Source organism: Cyanistes caeruleus, chromosome 1 (genome assembly GCF_971803275.1).
Source record: "Cyanistes caeruleus chromosome 1, bCyaCae1.hap1.1, whole genome shotgun sequence".
In the NCBI taxonomy this organism is placed as follows: domain Eukaryota; kingdom Metazoa; phylum Chordata; class Aves; order Passeriformes; family Paridae; genus Cyanistes; species Cyanistes caeruleus.
The window spans coordinates 88,464,687-88,489,583 of NC_141701.1; the positions used below are offsets into that span (position 1 = coordinate 88,464,687).

The 24,897-nt window shown below is 53.0% G+C and overlaps 1 protein-coding gene across 1 annotated transcript; it reads right to left on the bottom strand.

Annotated features, from left to right (window-relative positions):
- Nucleotides 1-16: 16 nt before the first annotated feature.
- On the bottom strand, nucleotides 17-14,964 carry TFAP2A (transcription factor AP-2 alpha). Its single transcript, XM_086901544.1, is given in 8 exon segments — nucleotides 17-1,820; nucleotides 3,380-3,521; nucleotides 5,830-5,948; nucleotides 6,851-7,082; nucleotides 8,698-8,749; nucleotides 11,868-12,302; nucleotides 14,573-14,778; nucleotides 14,781-14,964. Coding segments are annotated over 8 exon segments (1,659 nt in total). The 3' UTR covers nucleotides 17-1,531.
- Between the last annotated feature and the right edge of the window lie 9,933 nt (nucleotides 14,965-24,897).

Here is a 24,897-nt window from a genome sequence, read left to right on the forward strand (position 1 = left end):
AATAAAAAAATCGACATAAAGCGTATCAAATATTTATTTATCTGGGCAACAAAGGACTATGATACATTGATAGGCATGGAAACTACTGCCGGCACAACTCAATACAATACAACTATAACTGCTTCCAATATGGCCAGTGGAAATACAGGATACCAGGTGGTCCCGAATGTTTGAAGTTCTTTGGGAAAAAAAAAAAATAAAAAAAAAAAAGAGAGAGAAAAATAAAAACAAAAGAAAGGGAAAAAGAAAAAAAAAAAAGAGGGGAAAAAAAAAGGAAAGTAAAGCTAAATATTGTTTTAAAAGACAATATTAATTTATTGCTCTGTTGGTGCTTTTGGGAGAAGGACAGTGGATGAAAATAACTTTTTTTTATTTTCCACAACACATAAGGGTTGTAAAACCACTAACATGTTTAAAAACCTTGCCAGGGTCCAACATCACTTTATTTTATCTTCAATGAGAAACTAAATGTCATACTAATTATATATAAAAATTAATGGTTTTTTATTTGTTCAGCTGCTTCATTGTCGCTTTTAACATGCTACAACAGGGCTAAAAATGATGAATCCCAGAGAAAAACCCCCAAAAAACCTCTGATATCTAAATAAGTACCATGAACCACATGATGAACTAAGAGGGGAAGATTTAAAACCCACTAAACAAGAGGTAAACGAGATCACCAGATAAATAAAAAAAGGCTTAAAACAGACTCACCATATTTACAATTCCCATTAAATTACACATAAATAAATATATACATACATGAACACTGATTCCCTTATATAATAACCGTGAATCGTGTTGCAATAGAAAGTTCAAGTTGGTCGCTTTACCTTGGACAGGAAAAAGTTCTACAACTGAAGATATGACATGGAACCGCTTGTGTTTTGTGTTCAAGTTTATTCACAATACTGATAAAATGTCATCAGTCCTTTTTGCCTTTTCTATGTCTGCTGCTGCTGCTGTTGTACTTTTTCACTTTTTTAATTCATTTTTAGTATGGCTACAATCTTAACTGAAGTTTATGTAAGGGAAGGTGGTGATTCAGTCCGGTGAAGCTCATAGAATTTTTAAGTATTATTTAATTCTTTTTGTTTGGTTTTTTTTTTATTTTTTTAATATATTTTTAGAAAAAAAAGTCCTTTTCTTTTTTGCTTTATTTTTTTTGTTGTTTTTTTTTCTCCTTTTGTTTTATTTAAAAAAAAGTTCACAAACTCAAGACAGAACTTTTTTTCTTTGCTGGCTCCGTCCCCCTGTTCTGTTCTCTTAGGCTCCAAACTGGGGTAAAACGATGATGGCAGTGGGAAGAAGGGGGAATTTAAGTGGGAGCAAATGGAAATGTGGATGCTGGGAAGGGGTGTGGGGAGAGGGTAGAGCAGTCCTGCAAAGTCAGAAAACAGGACTGGCAGAAGGACGCTCATTCTGTTGCTGTAGCCTGGGGTGCTGGGTCCCGGGGAGAGGGAGGAGGGAGATGAATGGATCGATGGGCTATGAGGGGGAAGGGAGAGGAGTGGGGTAGGGGGGGGCATCCTCACTTTCGGTGCTTCTCCTCTTTGTCGCCGCTTTTGGTGCTGTTGTCTGTGTGGCTGTTGGGGTTGTTGCTGAGGTACATTTTGTCCATGGCCTTGAGCGCCTCGGTGAGATAGTTCTGCAGGGCGGTGACGGCAGCACACACCGCCGGGCTCCCAAAGCCGTGTGAGATGAGGTTGAAGTGGGTCAGGCAGCTCTGGATGCCCGGCTCCAAAATGGGGTTGGGCCGCGAGTTCCCCAGGGGAGATCGGTCCTGAGCCAGCAGGTCGGTGAACTCTTTACAGATCTGTCTGTAGCACAAATGGAGCAGAGAGACAGAGGGAGGGAGGGAGGGAAGGGAAAAGAGAGGGAGAGAAATGAACCATCACTGGCGGCAGCAAAGCCCGTGCATTCTCCCTGCTAGATTTCACAAGCCCCTGGATCAAGGGGGTTTCTGCTCCTGAGTGCACACACTCTCTCCCTTGTCCTTCTCCTCTCTATGCATCCTTCCCCCTAATTCTCACACCTCCCTGGCACTCACAAACCTCCTCCTTTCACCTTGCATGCACACACACCAGCACGCCTCACATCACACCCCAGCCCCATCCAACACACAGGCAGACAACAGGAACACAGAGACACATGCCTCTTGCCCCACCGCTCTCTCAGCCCCCAACACTCTCCAGAAAAACACATCCCTGCCTGGCTGGGGTTTGGAGCACCAGCACAGTTTAAAGTTCCAGAGCAGGCTTAATAGACAGGCTGTGATATCCAAAGGTAGGCTAAGAGGTTTGTCCATATCTCAGAAGATTCCATGTCTGGGTGGGAATGAGAGAGAGATATGGGCCTCTTCCTTCACAAAGCTAAAACACACACCTGTGTGTTAGGAAGAATGAGTGAGGGCAGAGCGGGCAATTGAGGATTTAAATTAGGGTATTCTGAAACATTTATATATGTAAATCTCCATCTCCAAATCCAAAGGGACCTTTCCACAGAGGGGGAGGCTGACGCTAACCAGGGCCTGGAAATTTCCTTCCGGGGAGGTAAGAAGGGAGGATACGAGGGCATGGTGCAGAAGATAGGTTATATCACCCGCTCACTGCACAAATGGTTGGAGAAATAACACACCTTACAGCAAGAGAGCTCAGAAGCGTGTTGAAACAGTTTGTGTTCTAAAACCCACATTAATGTCTTCCAGCCATAAAGCAACTCCCATCTCCTGCTTGTGTCCTCTGGCATTGTGCCCTTTGGTGACACCTCCACTGGTAATTAAGGGCTACTAAACAACCCTTTTAATTTCCAGCAAACATACCAAAACAATCATTTTCTTTTCACGCGCCACCTGGAAGTCTAGGCAGCCCCACCAACGATAAACTCCGCTAGCATTTTAACTGCACACAGATTGTCATTTAAAATATATTTTTAATATCCCTGTATTTGCTAAGTAACAGAGATGCTTAGGCAGGAAGAACCATTGCAGATTTTAATGAACTGAAATCAGTTTAATGCGCCAGGTTTATTTTACTGACAATGGGAAGCCCTCCCCTTCTACTTAAATTGATGAGCTAAGTGAATAGGCCCAGAAAACATTCTGCTTTGAAGAATTACTGCTTTTTCTGTAACTAAACATCCACCCTCAATTCGCACAATTCGCATTCAAGATAATCTGCGCAAACTGATTCGAAGGAAAACAAGCTGGTCTGTAGAGTTCTCCTATATCAGGAGGATCAACACACACCCCCACAACTTACAAAGCCATCAGCCACTGGTTATGCAGCAAACAAATGTCTTCACAACTAAAAGTCCCGAACTCAAGTTTGTCCCCCATCCCTTATTTCTAAGCAACATGCCAGAAAGTTAAATGTCTTACTTTGTTGCTAGAAGCATGTTTTTTCTTGTGACTTGCTCGTTTGGATCGGAATGTTGTCGGTTGAGAAATTCAGCTACTGCTTTGGCAGGAAATTCTGTCTCACAAACGTACCCAAAATCTCTAGCTAGATGTACTGCTTCTCCTGAATAGGGAGGCACGGGTGGGGATGGAAAGAAACACAGCTCATCAGTATACATCGCACAGAGGCAAAAATCCATTTGAAAAAAAACCTCCAAAAACCCACTACATTCTACTTGGGCTTTTCTTCTCAAAAGCCTGGACATTTTCTCTTTGAAAAAGTTAGGGCCAGAAATGCTAATTGCATCTCATCTTGCAGTTTTCTTTGCTTCAGCTGAAGGTAATGCAAATGCATATTTTCATAACAATCATTACGAGTGAAATCTCACATAAGAATTTTCAAAAGTTCACATTAACTAAGAGATACTTTTAGACAGACAGGCTCCCTCCACCCAGAATGTGCGCTTCGATTCACATCTCCATACCTATAGAGAGTCATTTATGTACATTTTATTCACAGCTATTTACTCTGAAAATGTGTTTGCCTCAGCCGCATCTCTATATTCTTTTGCAATGCATCAATGATTAATATTGATCATAATTACTCCTAGAGCTCTTCTAAATAAAATGCATTAAACAGCTAAGTGTTTAAAATTTAACTTGATCGCATATAATTATATGTTCACCCCCAAACGATTAACCATGAGAATTTTAGGGTCATTCCACCGAGTCTGTCTGTTTTGTTGATTTTCGAATCTTTGGTTTTAATTTCCTGAACCAGTTGGTTTTTACTGCAGGGCTTCCTGCCATTAGCTCTAGCTCCGGAAGAACGCATGCGCCAATTAGGGCTTCAAAGCCTCAGTCCAGTGAGCTTGTTTCCATAAAATGGAGCGGATCATAAACAATAACAGTACTCCAGAAACTGCCTCATCGCTACGGGACTCAAAGCCCCAGCAATGTTTATACTATCATCTCCCCAAAATCAGCCACCATCACTAAGTTATCTGAAGATCAGGCCTCTGGTTTTGTTTTTCTTCAAAAAAAATCATTCTTTTCAAAGCCATTGTACGTGAAAGCCAAACAGAACAATGGATTACCATAAAACCTTCTCCATATTCATTAACATCACAAATAATGTTAAGCATCTACCAAATCTAGACTTTTTACAAGTTTTCCCCTCGTGATTTTTTTACCACCACAGCGTGTCAATGCAATTGCAAAGCCTTTTCAGAAACATGAAGACGCGGTAATTTTCACGCAGTATAAAAATAGTTTGTTCACTAATCCTGATGTTTAAAAAAATGACGCCTGGCATCATCGCACAGCGCTTTCTTCCCCGTCTCTTTGAACATGAAACATTTCTCGCAGAATGCAAAGCGACAACAAAACAAATTCCCACCCACACAACCAAACTTAAACTGGACCTGGACAGCTCGGGCTGAGTTTAAAAGCACTTTATAAACTGAACCAGTCTAAAATGCAGCCAAACTCATAGGAAAAGGCAAGCCTCGCGCATACTTGATGTCAGCCAGTGTGACACAGCCACCGCTTCAAAACTAAATGACTGCAAACTCTTGAGCTTCCCACCTCCCTGCACAGACACAATAAGAATAGGACATCCCAAGGCTCTAAAATCAAGTTGCACCTTTTCCAGCCAAAGCAAAGCAGAGGAGAATGATAAAGCCAAGGGAACATGTGTTCTGAAAATGAGAACCAAAAGGGAGTGGGGGCTGGCAGTAGTGCAACTTTGAGGCTTTCAGGACACCATTAATTCATGGCTGAGGTCAAGGATTCCCAAATTAATTCAGGAAGTAATGGTCACGCATTTCTCAAATGCAGATGTCAGAAAAGTTAAATGATTTACTGTTGTGTGGCTGCAGGCTGGGAGGGAGAACAAACTTAAAGTAGCTGCAGTTTCTGACATTTAAAATTGCTTGGTTGTCCACCTGTGGCAGAAGAACAGCAGTGAAGTATTAGAGGCTCTGCTGCCCGTAACTTCCAACTCAATACTCATGGGTCTCTTATGGGGCTAAGCCCACCGTCCCCCTTCACAGGGATCCTTCCCATGCTGCTCCCAAAGAGATCTGCTTACTCCACAGAGGGATTACTCATTTGAACGAGCGAGCAAGATGGGGCCCTGAAAACATCTAGCTCAGAAACTTAAAAGCAAATAAATAATAGAACGCTTTGCTGAGTCTGCAGGACTCGCACAAACCCGTTTCAAGTTGTAACAAAAAGCAAAGGAACACAATTAACCTGATCTTTTTTTTAAGGCATAGAAAATAACGCCCTTTTCAAATGCCAGTGAGCAGCACTGACTCCGGGAAAGGAGACAGAAAACCCGAACAACCAAACAGCAAGTCTTCTCCCATTTGGCAAAAGCAACAGGCACATTTTCCAAACAAGCCCTCCCAGCTCTTTGAGTCACTTACCCTCCACGAGTGATGTGAGCAAGGTAACGTTAGCAGCTTTACGCCTCCCGGCTGGCAGGTTTAATCCTATTTTGTCCAGTTTCTCCCTCAGAGATCTCCCTCCGTTTTTAGACTTTGCCCTGCTCCACACAGAAAGGTATTAAGAAACAGGGCTTGGGGGAACACCTCCTCCTGCTTTGGCTCCCACCCACACATGCCCCCAACACATCCCTTCCCAGGGAAGGGAATAAAGGCTTTAGGCACAAGGGATGGGATACGTGGCTGTGAGAGGCTCAAGACCAACTGTTGCTGAAAGCTGAATCCCAGATACAGGGACGGTGCTTTGGATGTTCCCACATCTAGAGAACATTGGCCCTCACTAAGGTCTAGGTCAGCCCCAAAGCTGACGCGGAGCTCTGAGGTGCCTCCCTGAGCTCCCAAGGTGTCACGGACACGGGGACAGCTTCTCCCCAGGCATGACGGGAGGAGGCCGATTTGCAGGGCCCGCAGCCCCAGAGCATCACCGCCCTCACACCAAACTCTAGGTGGCCCATCTGTGGCTTATCAGGACAGCTGGGCTAAACGGGGCTGCAGAGATGGGAGCTGCCTTAATTAATCCAGGATCTTATTCCCTGCCCAGGCACTGCCTAATTGCCTGGGTGAGGCCACGGTGTGGGAGCCCAGGGCAGAGCGCCTGCCACACTAGGCCGGTCCTGCGTGGCGTGGTGTGTGTGTGTGTGTGCGCCCGTGGGGGGTGTCCCCGGCGGAGCGGGGCAGGGACACGCCGGGACCCCATGGCGGGGCTCCGGGGGCCGCGCAGGGCCGCGCGTTGCCATGGCGACAGCGGCCGGTGCCCCCTCCCGCCCGCCCGCGCTGCCCCGCCGGCCGCGCGCGCCCCGCCCCCTAGCGGCGGCCGCCGCACTCCCCCCGCGCCAGCGCCCCGCGTGGGCGCTCGTCCTCCTCCTTCCCTGCCTCCATCCCTCCCTCCCTCCCTCCCTCCCGCACGGCACAGCCCGGCATCCCGCCTCCCCCCGCCCCTCACCTCCGGAGCACTCCGCCCAGCAGGGAGGCGTTGAGGCACTCGGGCGGCGACAGGCGTCTCTGCACTTCCGCCACCGTGACCTTGTACTTGGAGGTGGAGCTGAGCAGCGAGAGGCGGCCCGGCACCGAGCAGAAGACCTCGTTGGGGTTCACCACCCCGCCGAAGAGCGCGTCCTTGTTGATGGGGATGGAGGAGACGGCGTTGTTGTTAGACTTGGAGAGGGACACGGGGCCTGCAGGGAGGGAGGAGCAGGGAGGTGAGGGTGAGGAGCGGGCGGGGAGCCGGGGACGGAGGGGGAAGCACCCGAGCCGCGCTCTGCGGCCAGCCCGGGCCCCGCACCGCCTGCGGGGCAGCGGGGACGCGGCGGGGGCACCCCGCCCCTCTCCCGTCGGGAGGCGCAGGGGGAGAGCCGGACATCCCTGGACCAGCAGCGGGGAAATCGCACGGACCCTGCAGCCCCCGTCGGGCGCCGCACGTCGCTAGCGCCGCGTCGGGCGGGCAGTGCCCGGGCAGCGGCGCAGCCGGCGGGACGTGTGGCAACCCCGGGGCCCCGCCAGCGCGCAAATTTACACACGGAAAACCCGTAACGCGGCAGAGAACCGGCACCCCAAAATATAGGTCGGTCCCTGCCCTGCGGCGGCCGGCGGGGAGGTGCCGGGCCGAGCCGCCGTGCGGTGCCTCCGCTCCCGGCCGCCTTCCCTTTCTCTCTGCCTCAGCCTGCTCCGCTTGGCGGGCGCAGCCCAACCAAGCGGGGGGCTCTCTCCGTTTTGGATAGATCACTTGTGACATTAATAGCTCTGGGAAGGCTAATAGATACAACAGGAGTTAAACGAACTCTTGAGATTACTAATAAAAGAGCCAATTATCATGTCGACTTGGAAAGAGCATCTCTTAAGATTTATCCCTTGCACATCTAATTTGACGTGACAAAGGCTTTGCAGGCGGGGGGTGGGGGGTATGAAACTTCAGGTTCGCTGGCTGTACAGCGATTAGGGTTAGAGAGGAGAGTGCCTCAACTCAGCACCTCTCTCCTGTGGTGGCCTGGGTACCCAAATTCCGGGCGGCCACGCAGCCATAGCACCCCTCAGAGCAGGCAGGAGCTAGCTGCCTGCTTTACTTCCCACAGCGTCTCACTACTCAGCATCCAAACACAAAACCCATCACTTCCCACCGAGAACCTGCTTTGCAAAATGCCCTGCGCCTCCTTTCCCAATCCTTCGGTTGTCCGAAGAACGACGGGAAATGAAAACGGAGTGAAAATTTGCAATAAATATTCTGCGAGGTTTGGGTACCAGTTCCCAAGCAATTCAATTCCAAATGAAGCCAGCGCACAAAGCCAACGCAAACCGAATCACCCTAAACACCGACAGACATCACTTTCCAGAAACTCGCCCCTTGTTCTCCACCAGTCCGCCTCATCACCGGCGTGGTTTAAACAAGAAAACCCGAAGGAGAGGAAACAACGATTTCATTTTCACAGCCCAGTTTACCGACAACGATTCAAGCCCTCGGCTCAGCCAGACGCATTGGGCAAACCATGAAACCCAATTGTTCGCTAATGCACTAAAAGACCGCCTCGGATTTTCTAGATCATCTGCTAACGTTTTCCTAGTTAACGACAGTAATAATTAAAAGTACCCGGCAAACGTGGCCATTTAAGAGGGCGGATTTCAACCCACATCGCCCGCTTTTCTTTGCTTCCAACCTTTCGGCCAAGAGTACATGGCAGAGGAAGGAGCCCGGGGCCGGGGGACCGGAGGGGAGAGGGGGGAGGCCGGGTAAGTCCTCCCTTCGAGCAGTCCCCAGCCTGTGACGACATGTTTGGTATGCGCAAGGAAACAGCTTACCTTTCTTAATTACAGTTTGATCTGGGATGTTAATACCGGGGTCTTCTACGTGCTGCAACAAAAGGAACAGGCAGGGATGTCAGGGTAGAACCACAACAAAAGGCAGGGAGGGCCGAGGTGGGATGGGGTGCAGGAGAAGTTTTGTGGTGTGTGCCCACCCCCCCAATTCCTGGGCACGATGTGAGGAGGGAAACAACAGATCCTGCCTGGAAAGGGGGGGAGGGGAGGGGGGGGAGAAGGAAGGAAGGAGATTTGGAGGGGTGGGGGATTTCCTTTATCGAGAGGAATCCCGCATCCCTCCCAGCTCTTCCCCCGATCCCCAAGAAAAATATAATAAATCACTCACACACCCCCGGGGCCCGAGCGGCCTTAAGCTTCTTGAGGGCTCCCTCCTCGCGTCCCTTCCCTCCTCCCCGGGAAGCAGCCCCGGCCCGGCCCGGCCCTTCCCCGCCGCTGCTCCCGCGCCCGCGGGAGGGAAAGCACAAAGGAGCGCGGAGCGGGGCCGGGGGGACACGCACCCCGGGGGGACACGCACCCCGGGGGGACACGCACCCTGGGGGGGACACGCACCCCGGGGGGACACGCACCCCGGGGGGACACGCACCCCGAGGGGACACGCACCCCGAGGGGACACGCACCCCGGGGGGACACGCACCCCGAGGGGACACGCACCCCGAGGGGACACGCACCCCGAGGGGACACGCACCCCGCTCCCCCACTATTGTCCCCTCGCAGGTCCCGCGGTCGCGGCTACAGCTGGGGTTCGCGCGGCGGAGTCACGACGTGATTAGAAAGTCAAATGAAATCATGTTTTCTAATTCCAAAAACTGACAGGCAATATAATGTCTGGCTGTGTTTACAAATTAACACCAGTGCTGCTGAGATAGAAGATTTCGCAATCGTTACAAAACCCAGGCATTACCATTTAAAAAACTATTACTTCCTTCTCTAGTCTTTGTCCAACAATAATACTGATTCTAACATTTTCCATTCTGTCTTGGATTTATGCTCCTGTTAATTGTGCCTGATCTCAATGATTCCGGGTGGATGGTACTAAGTTGCTTTATTACAGGTTTTATTATACTCAATGCTCTCATTTGTAACTTGCCTAAAGTGCTTCTGGATTTAAGTATAATTAAATTGAGAAATGTTCAGAAATGACTACTGCTGCAGTTCTTGTGTTTTAACTATATGGGGAAATATGATCCCTTTATGCATGCACCCTAAACCCATAAAGTAAATGTAGTGTGGCATAATACTTTTATTTGTGTTATTTCTACACGTATTCCGTACAGGGAGGACTGTTAAGTTTAAAATCCCACAGAGATATTTATGATTAAATAATTTTCACCGTCTACTTGACTTTCTTAAATATTTAGCCGTCATTTTTATTAAAGGTTAACTGTTGCAACAACGGAAAAATTCAAAAATTACCCTTCTAACTCACATTTCTGGAAAGGATTTTTTTTTTTTTTACTAGATAAAATACACCTCAAAGATGCACCCTCTTATTTTATACTCTCCTTCATGAAGCCTGCTGATTCAGTCTTACAGAGGAGAAAAAAAAAAAAAAATGGCTAGGCTGGTTCAAGGATTTAAACCAGATGGCATTTGGTTTTCACAAAGTATAGCAATGCTATTAATTCATAGATCTGCAGAGGAGGCTTCCCGAATCAGCCCACTGCCATGGAGCACAACACTGAGGAGAGGGAGAATTCAAGAGAACATTTTAGGTCATGTTCTTCCTACAGCAACCAGGGGCTTGCAGTCAACATATTAGTTTATTCTTGCGATTGCCTCCATGTTATTTTATATCAAGTTTAAAGAGTCGACCTGCTTTTAACAGATCCAAATTGCTTACTAAATCCTCCACTTTGGAAAACGTATGCGTTTATTGCAAAACTGCTAAACACAACCAGCAATTTTCTGTGGCTAATTTAGCCAGATGAGGGCTGTAATAAATTCACTATTTTCTCCGAGTATAATTTACAAAAGATTTCAAAATGACCCCCAAAAATAGGTAAGTTCATCTGAACATTATCCTTGCAACACGAAACTGTACTCATTAAACTGTCAGCGAATATATTGTTGTAATATTTGATCCTGTAATTTGGGATGGCATTTCGGCAAAAATCACATCCAGATACCACAGTTCCCTCCTCCTCTTTCCTCCTGCAAGTCGAGCAGCTTCAGTCCCTCAGCATGAGCTCTGTGGGCTTTAATAAATTTATTGCCATGTTCTAATTCCATTTTCGGGGAGAAACCCAGAAAGATGAACTTTGATCATAACCTATCACGTTGTATAAGGCCACTTTCCTAACTGAACAATAGCCCTGGCTTGCTTTGTAAGTATCCTGTGCACTAATGTCATGGCTTAATTAGAAATCATTTTTAAAGTCTGTACTCATCGATAACAGAATTAGGTCCCCCAAATAATGCATCCTCCAATAGGATCCCAACATTTAATTTAATATAGGGTGTAGCAGATCTGACTCAAATTCGATAACCTATAGGTAATGATTTATGAGGTCATCCCTTTGCACCGCTACTAAGAGAAGGCAGCAGCATTTTAGTATACCTCTTTCCTGATTTGTCAATTAATTCCTTCAGAGAAGAGGATCTGCCCATACCCTCTCGTAACTTTGGACGTGGTTATCCCATACGCCAATCCTGTAATCATGGGAAACCAATTTTTCCTTCTTAGGCCACTTTCACCCACTTTCCCCCCACCCCCCCCTTTGCATTTGTGAGATCTCGTTAAATGTCCTCACAGGCATTTCAGACTCGTGTCTTTCCCAAGGCAGTAAGAAATCCCCAAATGCACGGCCCTCTGGTGATATTATATATTCTTCCAATCCTAACAGCTTATTGTCATTGAGAAGGAAAGATATTGTTAACGATGACGATAATTTGATTTATTTATATTTTAGTGGACAAGTTAGCGGGGAGGCGTCGCGCAGGGACGAGCTGCGAGAACCTTTTGTTCTAGGTGGGGGGCTTCACTTTTCCCTTGAGGGGGCAGGAGGGAGTTCTCTTCCTCCCTTCCTCCTATTTTTATTTTTTTTGGGGGGGTGGTGGGTGGTGTTCCCCTTCCTCCCTCCCTCTCCCCCCGACGTTGGGCTCCCGCGGTAAGGGGGACGAGCGGGCCCCGGGGCGGCCCCTTGGCTTACCGGCACGTCCTCGATGGCGTGGGGGATGGAGTGGAGGGGCAGGTCGGCCAGCCCCGAGCCCAGCCCGTGCGGGGCGTGCAGCAGGTCGTCGTGCCGCCGGTAGTCCCTGCGTGGGTCGAGCCCCGAGAGCTGGTGGGGCAAAGCCCGGTGCGTGTGGAGCAGCCCCGTCTCCTGGCTCTGCCTCTGTCCCGGCCATCCTGGGTGCTGGGGCTGTGGCTGGGCATGGAGGGGGTTGAGGCTGTACGGGTCGTTCACGTGGGAGTAGGGGTCCTGAGACTGGGGGTAGATGGGCTGGTAAGGGGGGGGGAAGTAAGGGGGCTGGAAGTCGGCGTTGGGGGTGTGGGAGAGCGGTGGGGCGCTGGTGTAGGGAGACTGACCCACGGTCCCCAACTGGGGTAGCCGGGCTGTCCCGTTGCTGGTACTGTCGTGGCGCTCCTGAGGTGGGGAGAGGGAGCCGGGGGGGTGGGGGGGGGGAGGTTGGGGAGTGGAGGGGGTAGAGGAGGGGGAGGAGGGGGAGGGGAAAGAAGAAAAGAAAAACAAAGATAATATCAAACTGATTTTCCTCAAAACCGCCTTGAAAATTTCATCTATAGGGCAATAAGGGGCAAAACATCATCTGCGAGGCGGAGAAAAGCAGATCTGGAGATCTCTCTGCCTCTGATTTCCCTTCCCAAATAATTAAGAGGCAGTCTCGCTTTTTAAAAAACAATAATAACGGCAATAATGATAACAGCAATACTAGCAATAATTACAACGGGGCAGCTTATAATAATAAAACATTGCGGCGATACAGCGTGGATTCACAACAGATCGCGCCCCGGCGTTTCAGGAGCAGGTATTTCCCGCAAATAAAAAGAATAATTCACAAGCGAGCATTACTGAAATAATAATTCTGCCGCAAGCCAAAATTCTTCCTCTGGCCCTTAACAGCACCGAGATACTGTCGCTGACATTACCGATCGCGCGCGTCCCAAGGAAACCCTGGAAAATTCAAGCCTACTGCCATTTTGTTACCAGAAAACGCCGAAATAGCCTCCAAACAAGCCGGTAGTTTCCCCCCCAAGAGTTTTAGGAATGTTTCGGGGGAAAAGCACTGCCCTGGTCCCCCAGCTGCGGGAAGAGCCGAAGCCCGGGCGGTCTGGGAGCGGAGCGGGCAGCGGCGGCCGGGGAAGCGGAGGAATGCGGCAGGGAGCCGGGGAAGCGCCGCCGCCCCGACGGACGAGCGGCACCCAAATCAGCCCGGGCGTTTCGGCACGGCTCTGCAAGGCTCTCGAGGCCGGGCAGATGAGACCACATGAACGTCTGGGGCAAAAGGAATGGCCTCCGCGGAGGAGGATTCGAAGGAAAGAGACGCGGTCCCGAAAAAGGGAAACGAGAAAGAGAAAATACTACGTTTGCAGGTGGCAAGGTGAAGGAATCGAAGCAGTAGGGTCCAAGCAAAGCCTTTATCCGTTCGCTCAAAGCAGACCAAAAAAAAAAAAAAAAAAAAGAAAAGAGGGGGGGGAGGGGGAGGGAAGAAAAGAAAAATAAAGAGAGAAGGGGAAAAATGTAAACCACCGAATTTATAAAAATGAAGGAAAGGAAAAAAAAGCCCTCTCCGGAAAGCTGGGTGCGAAACCCCCACTGCCACCGCCGACAACAATAGCAACACCCAGCGCGCACCGAACCCCCTCCGAGAGAAACGTGAAGCAACTCACCATAGCCGAAAAACTGTGCACTAACATCTGCGAAGAGTCGGGGGTTACAAGTCAAGGTAGAAAAAATAACAAAAAGGCAGAGGAAAGGGACCGGCGGAGCGCGCAGCCCCCGGCGCTAGGCGCGGGCGGCAGGAGCGGGGCGCCGGGGCTGCTCCTGCACCGCGGGCGCGCCACGATAATCCATCAGAACTTGCACCGATCTCTGCTGCCCTTCATCGGCTGTTCCCAAGGCGAGCTCTCTATCCTGGCGCGGTGTGAGGAGCCAAAGTTGGTTGCTTTTTTTTTTTTCTCTTTTTTTTTTTTGTTTTGTTTTGTTTTTTTGTTTGTTTGTTTTGCGCTTTTTTTCCTTTTTTTTTTTTTTTTTTTTTTTAGCGTGTGTATGTTTGTTTCTTAATCCTTTTTTTCCTCTGACTCTTTCTTTCTTTTTCTCCTTTGACTTAGCTGCTGCTTCACTTGAGCTCCTAATAACAGATCTGCTGCCTTCCTGGAGACTCCTAATAGCAGATATTCATGACTATTAATATTACACGAACACTTAATAAGGGAAGAATGGCTGGAAATCGAGCGTGAAGCGAGAAGGCAACTCAAGGCAGAGCCTGTTCTAAATGACGTCCATTGAATGAAGAATCAGTGTATCTAATCAGAGATGGGGGAGAGGGAGAGGGAGAGAGAGACAAAAAGGGAGAGAGAGGGAGCGGGAGAGAGAGAGGGGGCACATGCTGCTGCGTCTGACGAATCACAGGAAAGGGGCAACATTTTAAAAGGTTGCAGGGCATGCAAAAGTGAAAGAGAAAGAGATCCGGAGAGAGGGAGAGGGTGGGAGCCGGGGGGGGGGGGGATGCAGAAAGAGGGGGGGCGGGGAGGGAGTGGGAGAGACGGGCAGAAGGAGAGAGGGGAGGGGGTGCGGGATCCCCCCCCCCTTCTTCCTTCCTCACCTTCGCTTCGCTTCCCTTCCCCCCGGCTGCCGCCTCCCCATGTCCCCAGCCCCGCAGTCCTTCGCGGGCGCACCTCGGGCTGCGGCTGCTGCGCGTAGCCGGCCTCAAAGCCCAGGGAGAAGAGCGGCTGCTCGCTTCCCGCTTGGTTCTTGCCTCCCTCGGCCGCACCGCCGCCGCCTTTGCGCGGGGTGGGCTCCGCGGGACCGCCCGCCGCCGCCGCCCCGTCCATGCCTCGACGGCGCCCCGCCGAGGGGCTCCCCTGGCCGCTGCCCCCGCGGCAGCCGAGCCGGCTCGCCTCCGTGCCCCACGTCCCGGAAACCGGCTGGGAAAGTTTTTTTGGGTGTCTCCCCCTTTGGGTGTCAGCCCTCCTCCTCCTCCTCCTCCTCCTTCTCCTCCTCCGGTTCGAGCCCAACGCCGAGACCAGTGGGCGCCCGGGGCGGGGGGGCTGGGGAGCCCAAAGAGCATCCGCCGGGCTCCCCGCAGCCCCCCTCTCGGAGGATCCGGGAAGAGACGGGGGAAAAAGGCAGGAGGCAGCAAGGCGGGGAGGGAAGGAGGGCGGGAGGGACGCGCGGGGGAGAGGGAGCCGGGAAAAGAGGCAAGGCGAGCGCTTCTCCCGGCCCAGACAAGCCGGGGCTCCGGCGCAACCCGTCGGACTGGCTGTGCAACTCCCGAACAACTCCCTTAAAACAGGCACGGCTCCGCTCGCCGCCGCCGCTGCCCCGCCGCAGCCGCAGCCGCCGGCGCCCGGCCCCACGCTCCGCCCGCCCGCCCCGACCCCCCGGCGCTCCGGCCGCCCCGGGCGCTCAGCAGCGCGGCTGACCAGGCTTTCATGGCCTTTTTCTGGGGTTATTTCTGCTTTGCTTTTCTTTTTTTTATCTTTTTTTTTTTTTTTTTTTTTTTTTTTTTTTTAAGGCAGGTTTTACCCCCGGCAGGATGCAGCCACCCTCTTTTCCATCCTCTCTTAAAAAGTGTTCTCGCACCACGCTCCCGAGGTAAACACGGAGAGCCAACCCCACACGTACGCACAAAATCCGGCCGGTTCGCGGAGCGGCCGCTGCTCCCTCCGTGCTTGGGAACACCTCGGTGCGAAGTCCCATTAACGCAAGGCAACAAAAGCCATTTGCGATGAAATCCACACGCTCGCACGTGTGCTAACTGGAAGACCGGTCCTGAAGGGAGGGAGGGGGAAGAAGAACGCTTTCCACCCGAAATGCAGCTGAGGAATATGTGTCTTTTTTTCCGGACTGAATTTTTTTTTTTTTTTTAAAAAATATCCAAAACATAAAAAAAACAAACAACCCAGCCAAACAAAAATAATAAAAAAAGCCTTACACAGCCCACAAACCCCAGCACCTCTGACACCTCATTCATAGAAATCAAACACCCGCCAACGAGTAGATCTAAAGCTCAGCTCCCGCATCGGGAGACAGCTTCATCCCAAACTCCTCGATCCGGGACTAGGTCACCAAACCACTTTGTCGGCGCTGAGCCTGCCTAGCCCTCGGTCCTTTTCCTAAACTACAGCATCGCCCAAAACAGCGTCAGGGTCGGATGGGAGAGTGCCCCCTTCGACCCAGAGATGCATGTCGGCAAGGATCCGCCGAGGCTGAGGGGATTCTTCCCGCGTGGGTCACGACCAAATAACAGCGTTCACTTGCAAAGTAGAGTCTTTTATTGCGCGGTTTGAACGCACTGCACAGGCAACTTTTACGAAACGGGTGACAATAGTATTCGTTGGTTTGAGACTAGGCATGGGTCCTGGGCATCGCTCTTCTTTTTCCTCTTCTTCTCCTTTTTGTCAGATTAAAAGACAATCGCCTCTTTCTAAAAATATGGATGCACATACAGACACAGAGAGAGATGCGCGCACACAATCTGTGCTGAACGGCTCCAAAACCGAATGAGGTGGATTTTTTTTTTTTTCCCCAAGCGGTTAAATTACTATGTCTCAAACCCGTGGGAATGCGGCCCTGAAAATTAGGAGGCTGGGGGAACACTGCTCCAAAACCCGTGATTTCAGTTAGGCAGCTGACCCCTGTAAATTTGTGCAGCTCGGGAAAATGAACCCGCAGACATATCGAAAAAGCTGAATTTAAGCGCCGGTCCTGAGCCGATTTATTTGGATGCCTCGGGTACCTAGAGTGCAAGAATAATTCTCTTCCCTTTGTCTCTTGGCCCTCTCATTCATTCATCTGTCCATTCATTCAGCCAGCCGCCTATCCATCCATCCATCCATATGGATGAGTGTAGCATCCTACAAGAGCCTTATCTACGGAGGATCTACCTATAGACCAGGCTGCTTCTGGATCCCGTTTGCCTTTCCTCATACACTTCCGACAAAGCCGTGTTTCCACAAGCCCCGAAGTTCCTGGGGATGGACCCCAGCCCCTCTCCGGCTGCAGGACCGCAAGGAAGCCTGACGACGGAGCAGAAGTTTTCCTAAACGAAATTGAGAGACGGAGGGATGCTGAAGGCTCCCGCTTGCATCTGCGGGGCCGGGGCTCTGCCCGGGCCCGGGGGAAGCGCTTACCTCACATTCCTCATACTTGATATTATCCGTCAGTTTCCAAAGCATTTTCATGGATTGGCGAGAGAGAGAGGATTTGGTTCTCCCTGCCTTGCCTCTCCCTACGGTGGCGGTGCCGGGCGGCGTGGGGAGCGCGGCTGGCGGAGGCTCGGCAGCGCTCCCGTCCGCGCTCGGAGATCTCCCTCTAATGGTGGAAACTTTTCCCTTTTCCAGCTCTTTACCCACAGTCTAATCGCCTCATTAGCATATCAACAACAGCCCAATTGCTCGCCAGCACAACAACCTGCAGCCATGGACACAGGTAGAAGGGACCCACGAGCAAGGGAAAAAAAAAATAAAAATAATAAATTAATGCCAAAAAAAAAAAAGCTTTCCTGGACCTGCCGAGCCCCGGCGCGGGGGGGCAGTGGGCCCTGCCCTGCCTGCCTGCCTGCGGGCCGCTGCTAGCCTCTGTGCCTCTGCCTGCCAGCGGGGAGGAAAGTGGCCAGCGAAATCAAAGAGGCTACCGTCCGATCTGCAGAAAGTTTGGGGCTAGCCATGAAGCCACCCCATGGGATTTTTTTTTTTTTTTTTTTTTTTTTCCACGGAGGTTAAAGGAAGCAAAGCGAGGAGAAACGAGACTCGAGTCCTGCTCGAACAAGGTTATTGTCTGCGGAGGCTTCTCTTGCCCTCTGCTTTTGGTCTTTTTGTGGCTATTTCAAAAGCTTCTTTCCTTCGCAAGCTATTATTTTTTCTTCTCGGCTCTGTTGGCTATTTGGCTTCAAAAAAACACCACCCCAAATCCAACATTATCTCCCAAACAGAAGTGGGCGAGCGGTAAATTAACTGTAGCAGGAGCCAAAAAGTCTTTTGCAAGCACTTGAGCAAAAGGACAAAACAATGACCACAATAAAACTTGGGTACTTTCTTAGGTGGAGCGCTTCGTTTGCTTAACAATGTGCCGCTAAGAGAGCGCTCAGGCTGCCCTCCTGGGGGGCTGCTTCTCCACCCTTCTTCTCTTTTATTTCTCCGGGTGCCCATCCTTGATCCATCTATCCACCGAAAGGCTTCGTTTTTCCGGTGTTTGTGGGTTTGGGTTTTTGATTTTTTTTTTTGGTGTTTTTTTTTTCTTGTATCTTTTTGTTGGTTTTGGTTTTTGGGGGGGTTTATTTTGTTGGGTTTTTTTTCCCCTCTCTGGGTGATCCCTCGTTTCACCGGGGTGCGAGGCATTCCCCTCTCCGTGGGGCTGGCGTGTCTGGCCTGGCGCAGCTCGCCACGCTAGCCGTGTCCCCAGGCGTCACCAGGAGCCGGGCATCCCCACGGCTGCCTGTGCACCTGGCTGCCCTGCTGCTCACCCAAACTTCCTTTTGCCGACGGCAAAACCTGCCTTGTCGGCCTGGAAGACCCTCCCGGGGCCACCCTTCCCCCCCCGCCCTCGACGTCGGAGGAAAATTTATTGCCTCTAGGAGCGAATGGCCCCTGCACTGGGACGGGGACCGCAGTGGGCCCTCGGGAGCCCGGCCCACGTGTCGCCACGCCGGGAAGGGTGGCAAAGCCTCCGGGCTCCCGGGACTGCTCCGTCACACACAAACATCCATGTCCCCTAAACAGATTTTTTTTTTTTTTTTTTTTTTCTTTCCCCTTCACCCCTCCTCCACCATACTCCCACCCCCGATGCTCTTTTTCACCAGAGCTTTTGTCTGCCACTGGCAGGAGAGTAAATTGTTGTTTTTACTCCCATTGAGGTTCAAATGGATCTGGCAGATTAAGCCTAGTTAATGCCCCGGGGGAGGGGGTTGCTGGAGATGAGAAAAAGAGGAGGGAAGGGGGTTGACGAAGGGGCCCATCGCCCCTTAGCGCCGTCCTGTCTGAACCGGGGCGGCCGGGAAAGCCCACCCGGGACAGCCTCCCACCTGCGGCTGCTCGGGACCGCCGTGGGCCAAGGGCCTGGATCCCTTTTGCCTTCTCTCGCCAGGCCCGGGCCGGAGGAGCGCAGGGGTGCGAGGGGAGGGGGAGGTTTTCCCCGAGAGATCCACACGGGGCAGCGGGAGGCGGGTCCGCTCCGGCCAGGGGGGCCCCGCAGCTCCGGGGAGAAGCGGCAAGGGAGGCCGGGGTGTAAGGAAAATCGGGAATAGATTTCAAGGCAGATAACCCGTAAACACGATTGCGCAAGAATTGATTTCAGTGAAAGAAAAGAAAACCTTCTTTTGATGGCTTTTTCGCAGCGGTCTGATAAAAAGATGTTAGCAGATGTAAAAATACTTGAAATTATTTTTGTTTACTTATTTTGTTCCCCCACTTTTTTTTTTTTAGACGACTTGCTTCTACCCTAAAGAAATAATAATAAAAAAAAGGTAGTCTAAGGAAAGACTTGGTCGAGAGATTCGAAAAGTTGTGAGCAGAAAAAGAAACTAGGCTCCCATCTGTAACTGGACTGTCCTGGGGAAGAAATAAATTTTTAAAAAGCCATTTTCTCTAAGAAAACCCCGTGTGCTTGAACAGGACGGTGCATCTTCCCTTTCATCAGCCGGCAAACTGCGGTCATCCGGCCCGAGCCGATGGGCATCAGGGCGCTCCGGGCTTTTCCAAGTGGCTGCGGGTTGCTGAGCCTCCGTAACTCCACGCGTGCAGTCTCTCCCGTGGGGCCGGCCGAGAGCCTGGCGGGCCGCGTGTTCCCCGCCTGGCCTCTTTCGCTGGTGGGTTCTGCTTTTCCCTTCGGCTCATCCCGCGGGAGTGCTTTCCACGGGCGCCCCCGGCGCGTCTACTGCCGGTGGGAGCCGGCAGCGTCACTTTGCCGTGGGACAGGCAGGGTGGGAACTCGTAAGGAGGTTTCAGTCCCCGGTGCGCGGTGGGTCACGCCGGAGCCTGCGGGCCCTGCCCCGCGTGGGGTCCCGTGGGCAGCCCCAGGGCTCCCCGGCCGGCGGCCGCCAGCCCCGGGCACAGGGACAGCGGGCGGGCACACGCCGCCCTCGGCCGGCCCTCACTGCCGGGGTCGCGCCACCCGCGGCGGCGGCGGAGCACAGCCCGAGCCCCTCTCTACTCCAGTCCGCCGCTCTCTACCTGTTGCAGTCGGGCCTCGCGAGTGGCCGCGGGCAGCCCCAACACCGAGAGCCGCAAAACACCCAACCCCAGCGTCAGGCTTGCCCCCAGTTCCCTCCGGGCCCGTCACCTTTCTCGCTCCGGCCCTGCCTCCCGTCCCAAAATAACAATAAAGCCCCCCAGGGCGGAGGGTCACCTTACCTGCCAGTCCCCCATCTTGGCAAGGATAGACATCCTGGCTGCGGGCTCCGAGTCCCCAGGTCCCTGCTGGTCATGGACTGCGAGGGCAAGCCACTCGCCTGGGACGCCTGTGGGTAAATCCTCCCCTTACCTGAGCCGGGACTCTCTCACCTGGCCATAAAGAGCTGGCTGCTCCCTGCCCGCGCCTGCGCGCTGCCTCCGCGCTGCCTGCGCGCTGCCCCCGCCACCGCGCCCGGGGGACCGCCGGCCGGCACCCCCGGGGGGCTCCCCAGCGTGGCCCGGCCGCCCTGCAGCCGCTCGGAGCCCTGCCCGCTCCGCCGTGCTGTCGCGTCCCGGCGCTCCCCGGCCGGGTGAGCGTCCCGGTGCTCCCGGCCGCGAGCAGAGGGCAGCTCTGCCCGCCCGCGGCCGGGCTGGGGGCGGGCGAGCCCCCCAGGCTTCACCTTCCCCCAGGGTGCCGGTGGAAGGTTGCCTAGGGGCAAGCTGTCAGGGACTACATGGACATCATAATAATAATAATAATAATAATAATAATAATAATAATAATAATAATAATAATAATAATAATAATAATACCAGTAGCCCAGAAAGGCAAAGCACCAGGAGGGCTGAACTTGCCCAGATGGGTGACGGAACTACTGCAAATTGCCAGGGGTGTCCAGGGAGAAACAAAGACATCCCCCCCCAGTGCACAGAGTCTTTCCAGCCCCTGCTATGGGGGCCAAGACGGGGCGGGCGGCAGCGGCCGGGGATCTGTCCCGCCGGGCTGGAGCGGCCTGGGATGAGGGATGCTGCGTTCCCCCGGGGGAAGCTGGCCTGCGACAGCCTGTGGCCCTTGGGCCTCTCCATGTCCGTACCCCTTGTCCCCGCCCACGTTTTGTTGGCTTTTTTTTCCCCTCGGGGATTCAAGTGCCCTGGAAGTTCGCCAGTGTGTCGCACAGCCCCGATTTCACACCCCAAAAAAGTGAGGAAGAGCGGACCCTGCCTCATTTCTAGGGGCAGGGCACTGGGGGCGTGGGGAGAAGCAGTACTCGAACTACAGGATTGTGGGGAGGGGTGCAAATAATTTCCACTTCGCAGTTGCACAGCAAGCCCTTTCACATCTCAGAGACGGGTGAACGGGGCATCGTGTCCCAGGCACGGGACAGTTTGAAGCTTCCCGGATGTGGGGGGCATTGTCACCCACCAGTGAGGCTGGGTTGGGTTGGGTCCTGGGCTGACCGCAGGCTCCAGTAGAAGGAAGAGGATCGCACCCCCTCGCCCCACCACAAGGGCTTGGATAAAAGGACCTTATAGAAGGGAGTTCCTGCCCTGTCTCTAGGCAGGCGGGAAGAGGGAAGCAAGAACTGGCACCCGCAGCCATGAGATCCCGGGGGAAAGGCAGGGCCGCGGGCATTCCAATCGCCGGCTCCTGCGGGGCTTCTCTTCTCATCCACCATCCCAGCGAGCCGGGCTCGGCGGACACCGGGCACCCTTGGCGGACACCGGGCACCCTTTGCGGAGAGCGGGGCGGGGCGCGCTCAATGGGCCGTGCGAGGTGCGCTCCGCACCGCCGCTCCCAGCGCCGGCCCGCGGTGTACAGTTAGCGTCAAATTACAGCAATTAACCGGGCACCGGAATTTAATTACACAGCCCTGCCCCTTTCCCACCCCCCTCAGTCCTGGGGAGCCTCCTGCTCGGGGCGACGCGGAGAGAAGACGGCTCCGTGCAAAACGGGAAAGGGATGGGGAAGATGTACAGAGATTTCGGGCTCTGGAAGCCTGCCGCCTCTCCTTTCCCCGCTTGCTGCTCGTCCTACCCCCTCGAGCCCTCTCTGGGGGGGAAGGGAGGAGGCAATTTTGGCCCCGTAACGTAAAATGCCAGCTTTTATTACTATTTTGCGGAGAGGGGTGGGGAATTAGTTTGATTTCAAGTTGGTCTTCCGCGAAACGTTCCCAGTAAACTTGGGTGCCGCACCTCTCCCGGCAGGATGTTTCCCTTGTGCCTAGCTCCAGCGCTCCCCACAAAGGGTTAAATCCCCGCTCTCAGGCTCCCACAGCCCGGCTTTGCCCCGCGGCGCTTGGCAGCGAGGCGGCCGAAACGGGGCTGGCCCGTGGGGTGTGAGCCGAGCTTTCGGGGCTATGGGCAGCCCTGGCTCGCATCGGGCTCATCCGTGCTCTTTTTTTTAGCCTAGGGCCAGAGGGCATGGGCTGGGCGCGCAGCAGAGCCCGGGGTTGTGGGGCGCTCCTTTTCCCCTCCCTGGGGCATTTGGTGACCGCGCTTTGGGGGTGAATTCGGCTTCCCTGGCCCGGGCGTTTAGAGGGCGCCTTTCCCTCGCAGCCTTAAGGGCACACCCGGCCCGTGTAGGGGACTGAAATCGCCGCGCCCTGAGCTGCTGTCATCCCTGAAGTGCCAGCTCCGTCTCGCCCTGCCTCCTCCTTGTGCAAAGGGAAGCTGAGGCACCTTCTCTCCTCAGACAAAACTGTCTTCTGGTGCAAAGACGTGTCCTCTCTCCTCTGTGTCACACCGTCTGGGTCACAGCTCGGTAGGGATTTTGGCAGGTGGCTCTGAGGGAGTCATCGCGGAGCTCTGTGCCCCCTGAATTATTTCCGATGGGCGCGCCGGGTCCCTCCCCGTGTGTCACAACGCGGGGAGCACACGGGCAAAGCCCTACCCGCATCCCTTTCCCTACACCGGCAGCTTTCTTATGGCTGAAAACCCGGCCACGGATCTCTTCCCAACGAGAAAGTGGGGAAGAGACGGTCTTGGGGGTCATTCGCCTTCCCGGCGTCGAGGTTCCCCAGCCGGTCTGTTACCGACCCCACCCCTGAGTGTCCCCACAGCCCGGCTCTCAGGTGCCGGACGGGTCTTTCCTCCTCCCTCCTGCCTGTTCTGCCGGCCCCCAGGGCGAACCGCAAGACCGTTTAGATAAACCCGGCTCCTGATTCTCTGCGGGGAGTTTAGGCTTGGTTATTCTTCTCACTGTGGCTTTTCAGTTCTCCCTGCCTCAGTGCCGCCCGGCTGGGGAGAAACTCAACGCGGCTGATTTCCGCCGGCTCACTGACACATAAATAGTTTTTCTCCTTTTTTCTTTTTTTTTTTTTTTTTCTTTTCTTTTTTTTTTCTCTAAAGTAATTTTTGGCAGCGGCCGGTCTGCGCCCTTGGGGCCGCTCGCAGCTCAGGCGGCCCCAGGGCCGGACAGATGGACAGATGCTCGGCGGGGGACGCGTGGCTGCGGCCGGCAGCGGGGTGGGCTCCGGAGGGAGCACCCCCGCCCCGTCCTCTGCCCCGCCTGAACTGCGGGCGTCGGAATTTTCCCAGGGAAAAAAGAGAGGTTCAGGTTGGTGTGGGTCCGCCTCGGCTTTACGAGGCTGCGGAGAAGCTGTCCCGGGGATGAGCGCTGCCTTCACTGGGGGCCCGGGGTGTCTTCCCGGGTTCTCCTTATAGCGAAGACGAGAGCAGAAAGAAGGAGGCAAAAAGCGGCAGGACATACAAACACTCCAAACACCGCAAACCCTACTAAACAAAGAAAAAAAAAAAAAAAAAAGAAAAAGAAAAGAAGAAGAATACAAATACTCTCCGCCCTTTTTCGCTCGCACTTTGCGGTCCAACACGATTCAATTACTTTTGGGAGGCCCGTGCAGGAGAAGGGGAGGTGCTGTCTCTCGGATGTTAGAGGAGAGGTTTTTCCTCTGTTGATTTTGGGGTTTGTGTCTTGTTTTTATGCCCTGCTGTGGGGTCCCCGAGCAGAGCAGTCTCAACCCTGCGGCCAGTGGATCCGGGAGAGCCCTTCCGATAGGCGACTTGGGAAGTTGCAAAGGAGAGAAAAGAAAGGGTAAGAGGAGAAATCCGTATGCGCCCACCTGTGAGCGCCTTGTCCACTGTGCTGTCTCCCAGCTATTCACTCTAGCAGAGTTCGGGTTTTTTTTCAAGCCCGTTTCCCACAGGAGGGAAGCTCGCCGAGCGCAACAGGTCGCTTCAGCTTCTCCCGGGACCTCACGAAACCGAGTGTCCCTTTCCTGTCCTTCCTCCCGCGGCTCCCCGCGTCGCGACTTTGCTCTGGGACACTCTTGGAAGGGGGATGCGGGATGTCCCGCTTGGACAAGGCGCGGAGCCGTCGCCCCCGCGCAGCCCCTGCAGAGGAGCAGGAGGAGAAGGATGAGGATGCTGTGTCCCTGAGTTGCGGCACTGTGGTACCTTTCCTCGCGTCTCTGCCATTCCCTCTCACACCCCACACCCCTAACGAGACCCCCTTGGCTCCCGGCCCGCTCTGTGAATCCTCAGCGTGCTGTCAGGAGGCTGGTCATTTTGCAAATCAGCGAATAAATACTTATAAATGCGTACAAATAGTAACTCTTTTCGCTGCCAAATGACGGCGTGGGAGAGGTGTTTGAGTGCAATTTTTGGAAGGCGAGATGTAAACTTTTTTTTGGGGGGGGGGGGGAGAAAAAGTGAAGTTTTTTTCCAAGGAGCACGTGGGTCTCACCTGCTCCTTTAATATTTATTTGCTAAACTAACTACACTAAACCAACCAAACAAGCAAAACCGGCAAGTAATCAGGAGTAAATACTGAGCGCACTCTGCGGTGCCAGTGCAATCCAGCTGCCGACGACTGGCCGGTGTTTGCATGAGCGACCACATGGTGCAAATTCCCATGCTCCAGACCTCGTAGGGAA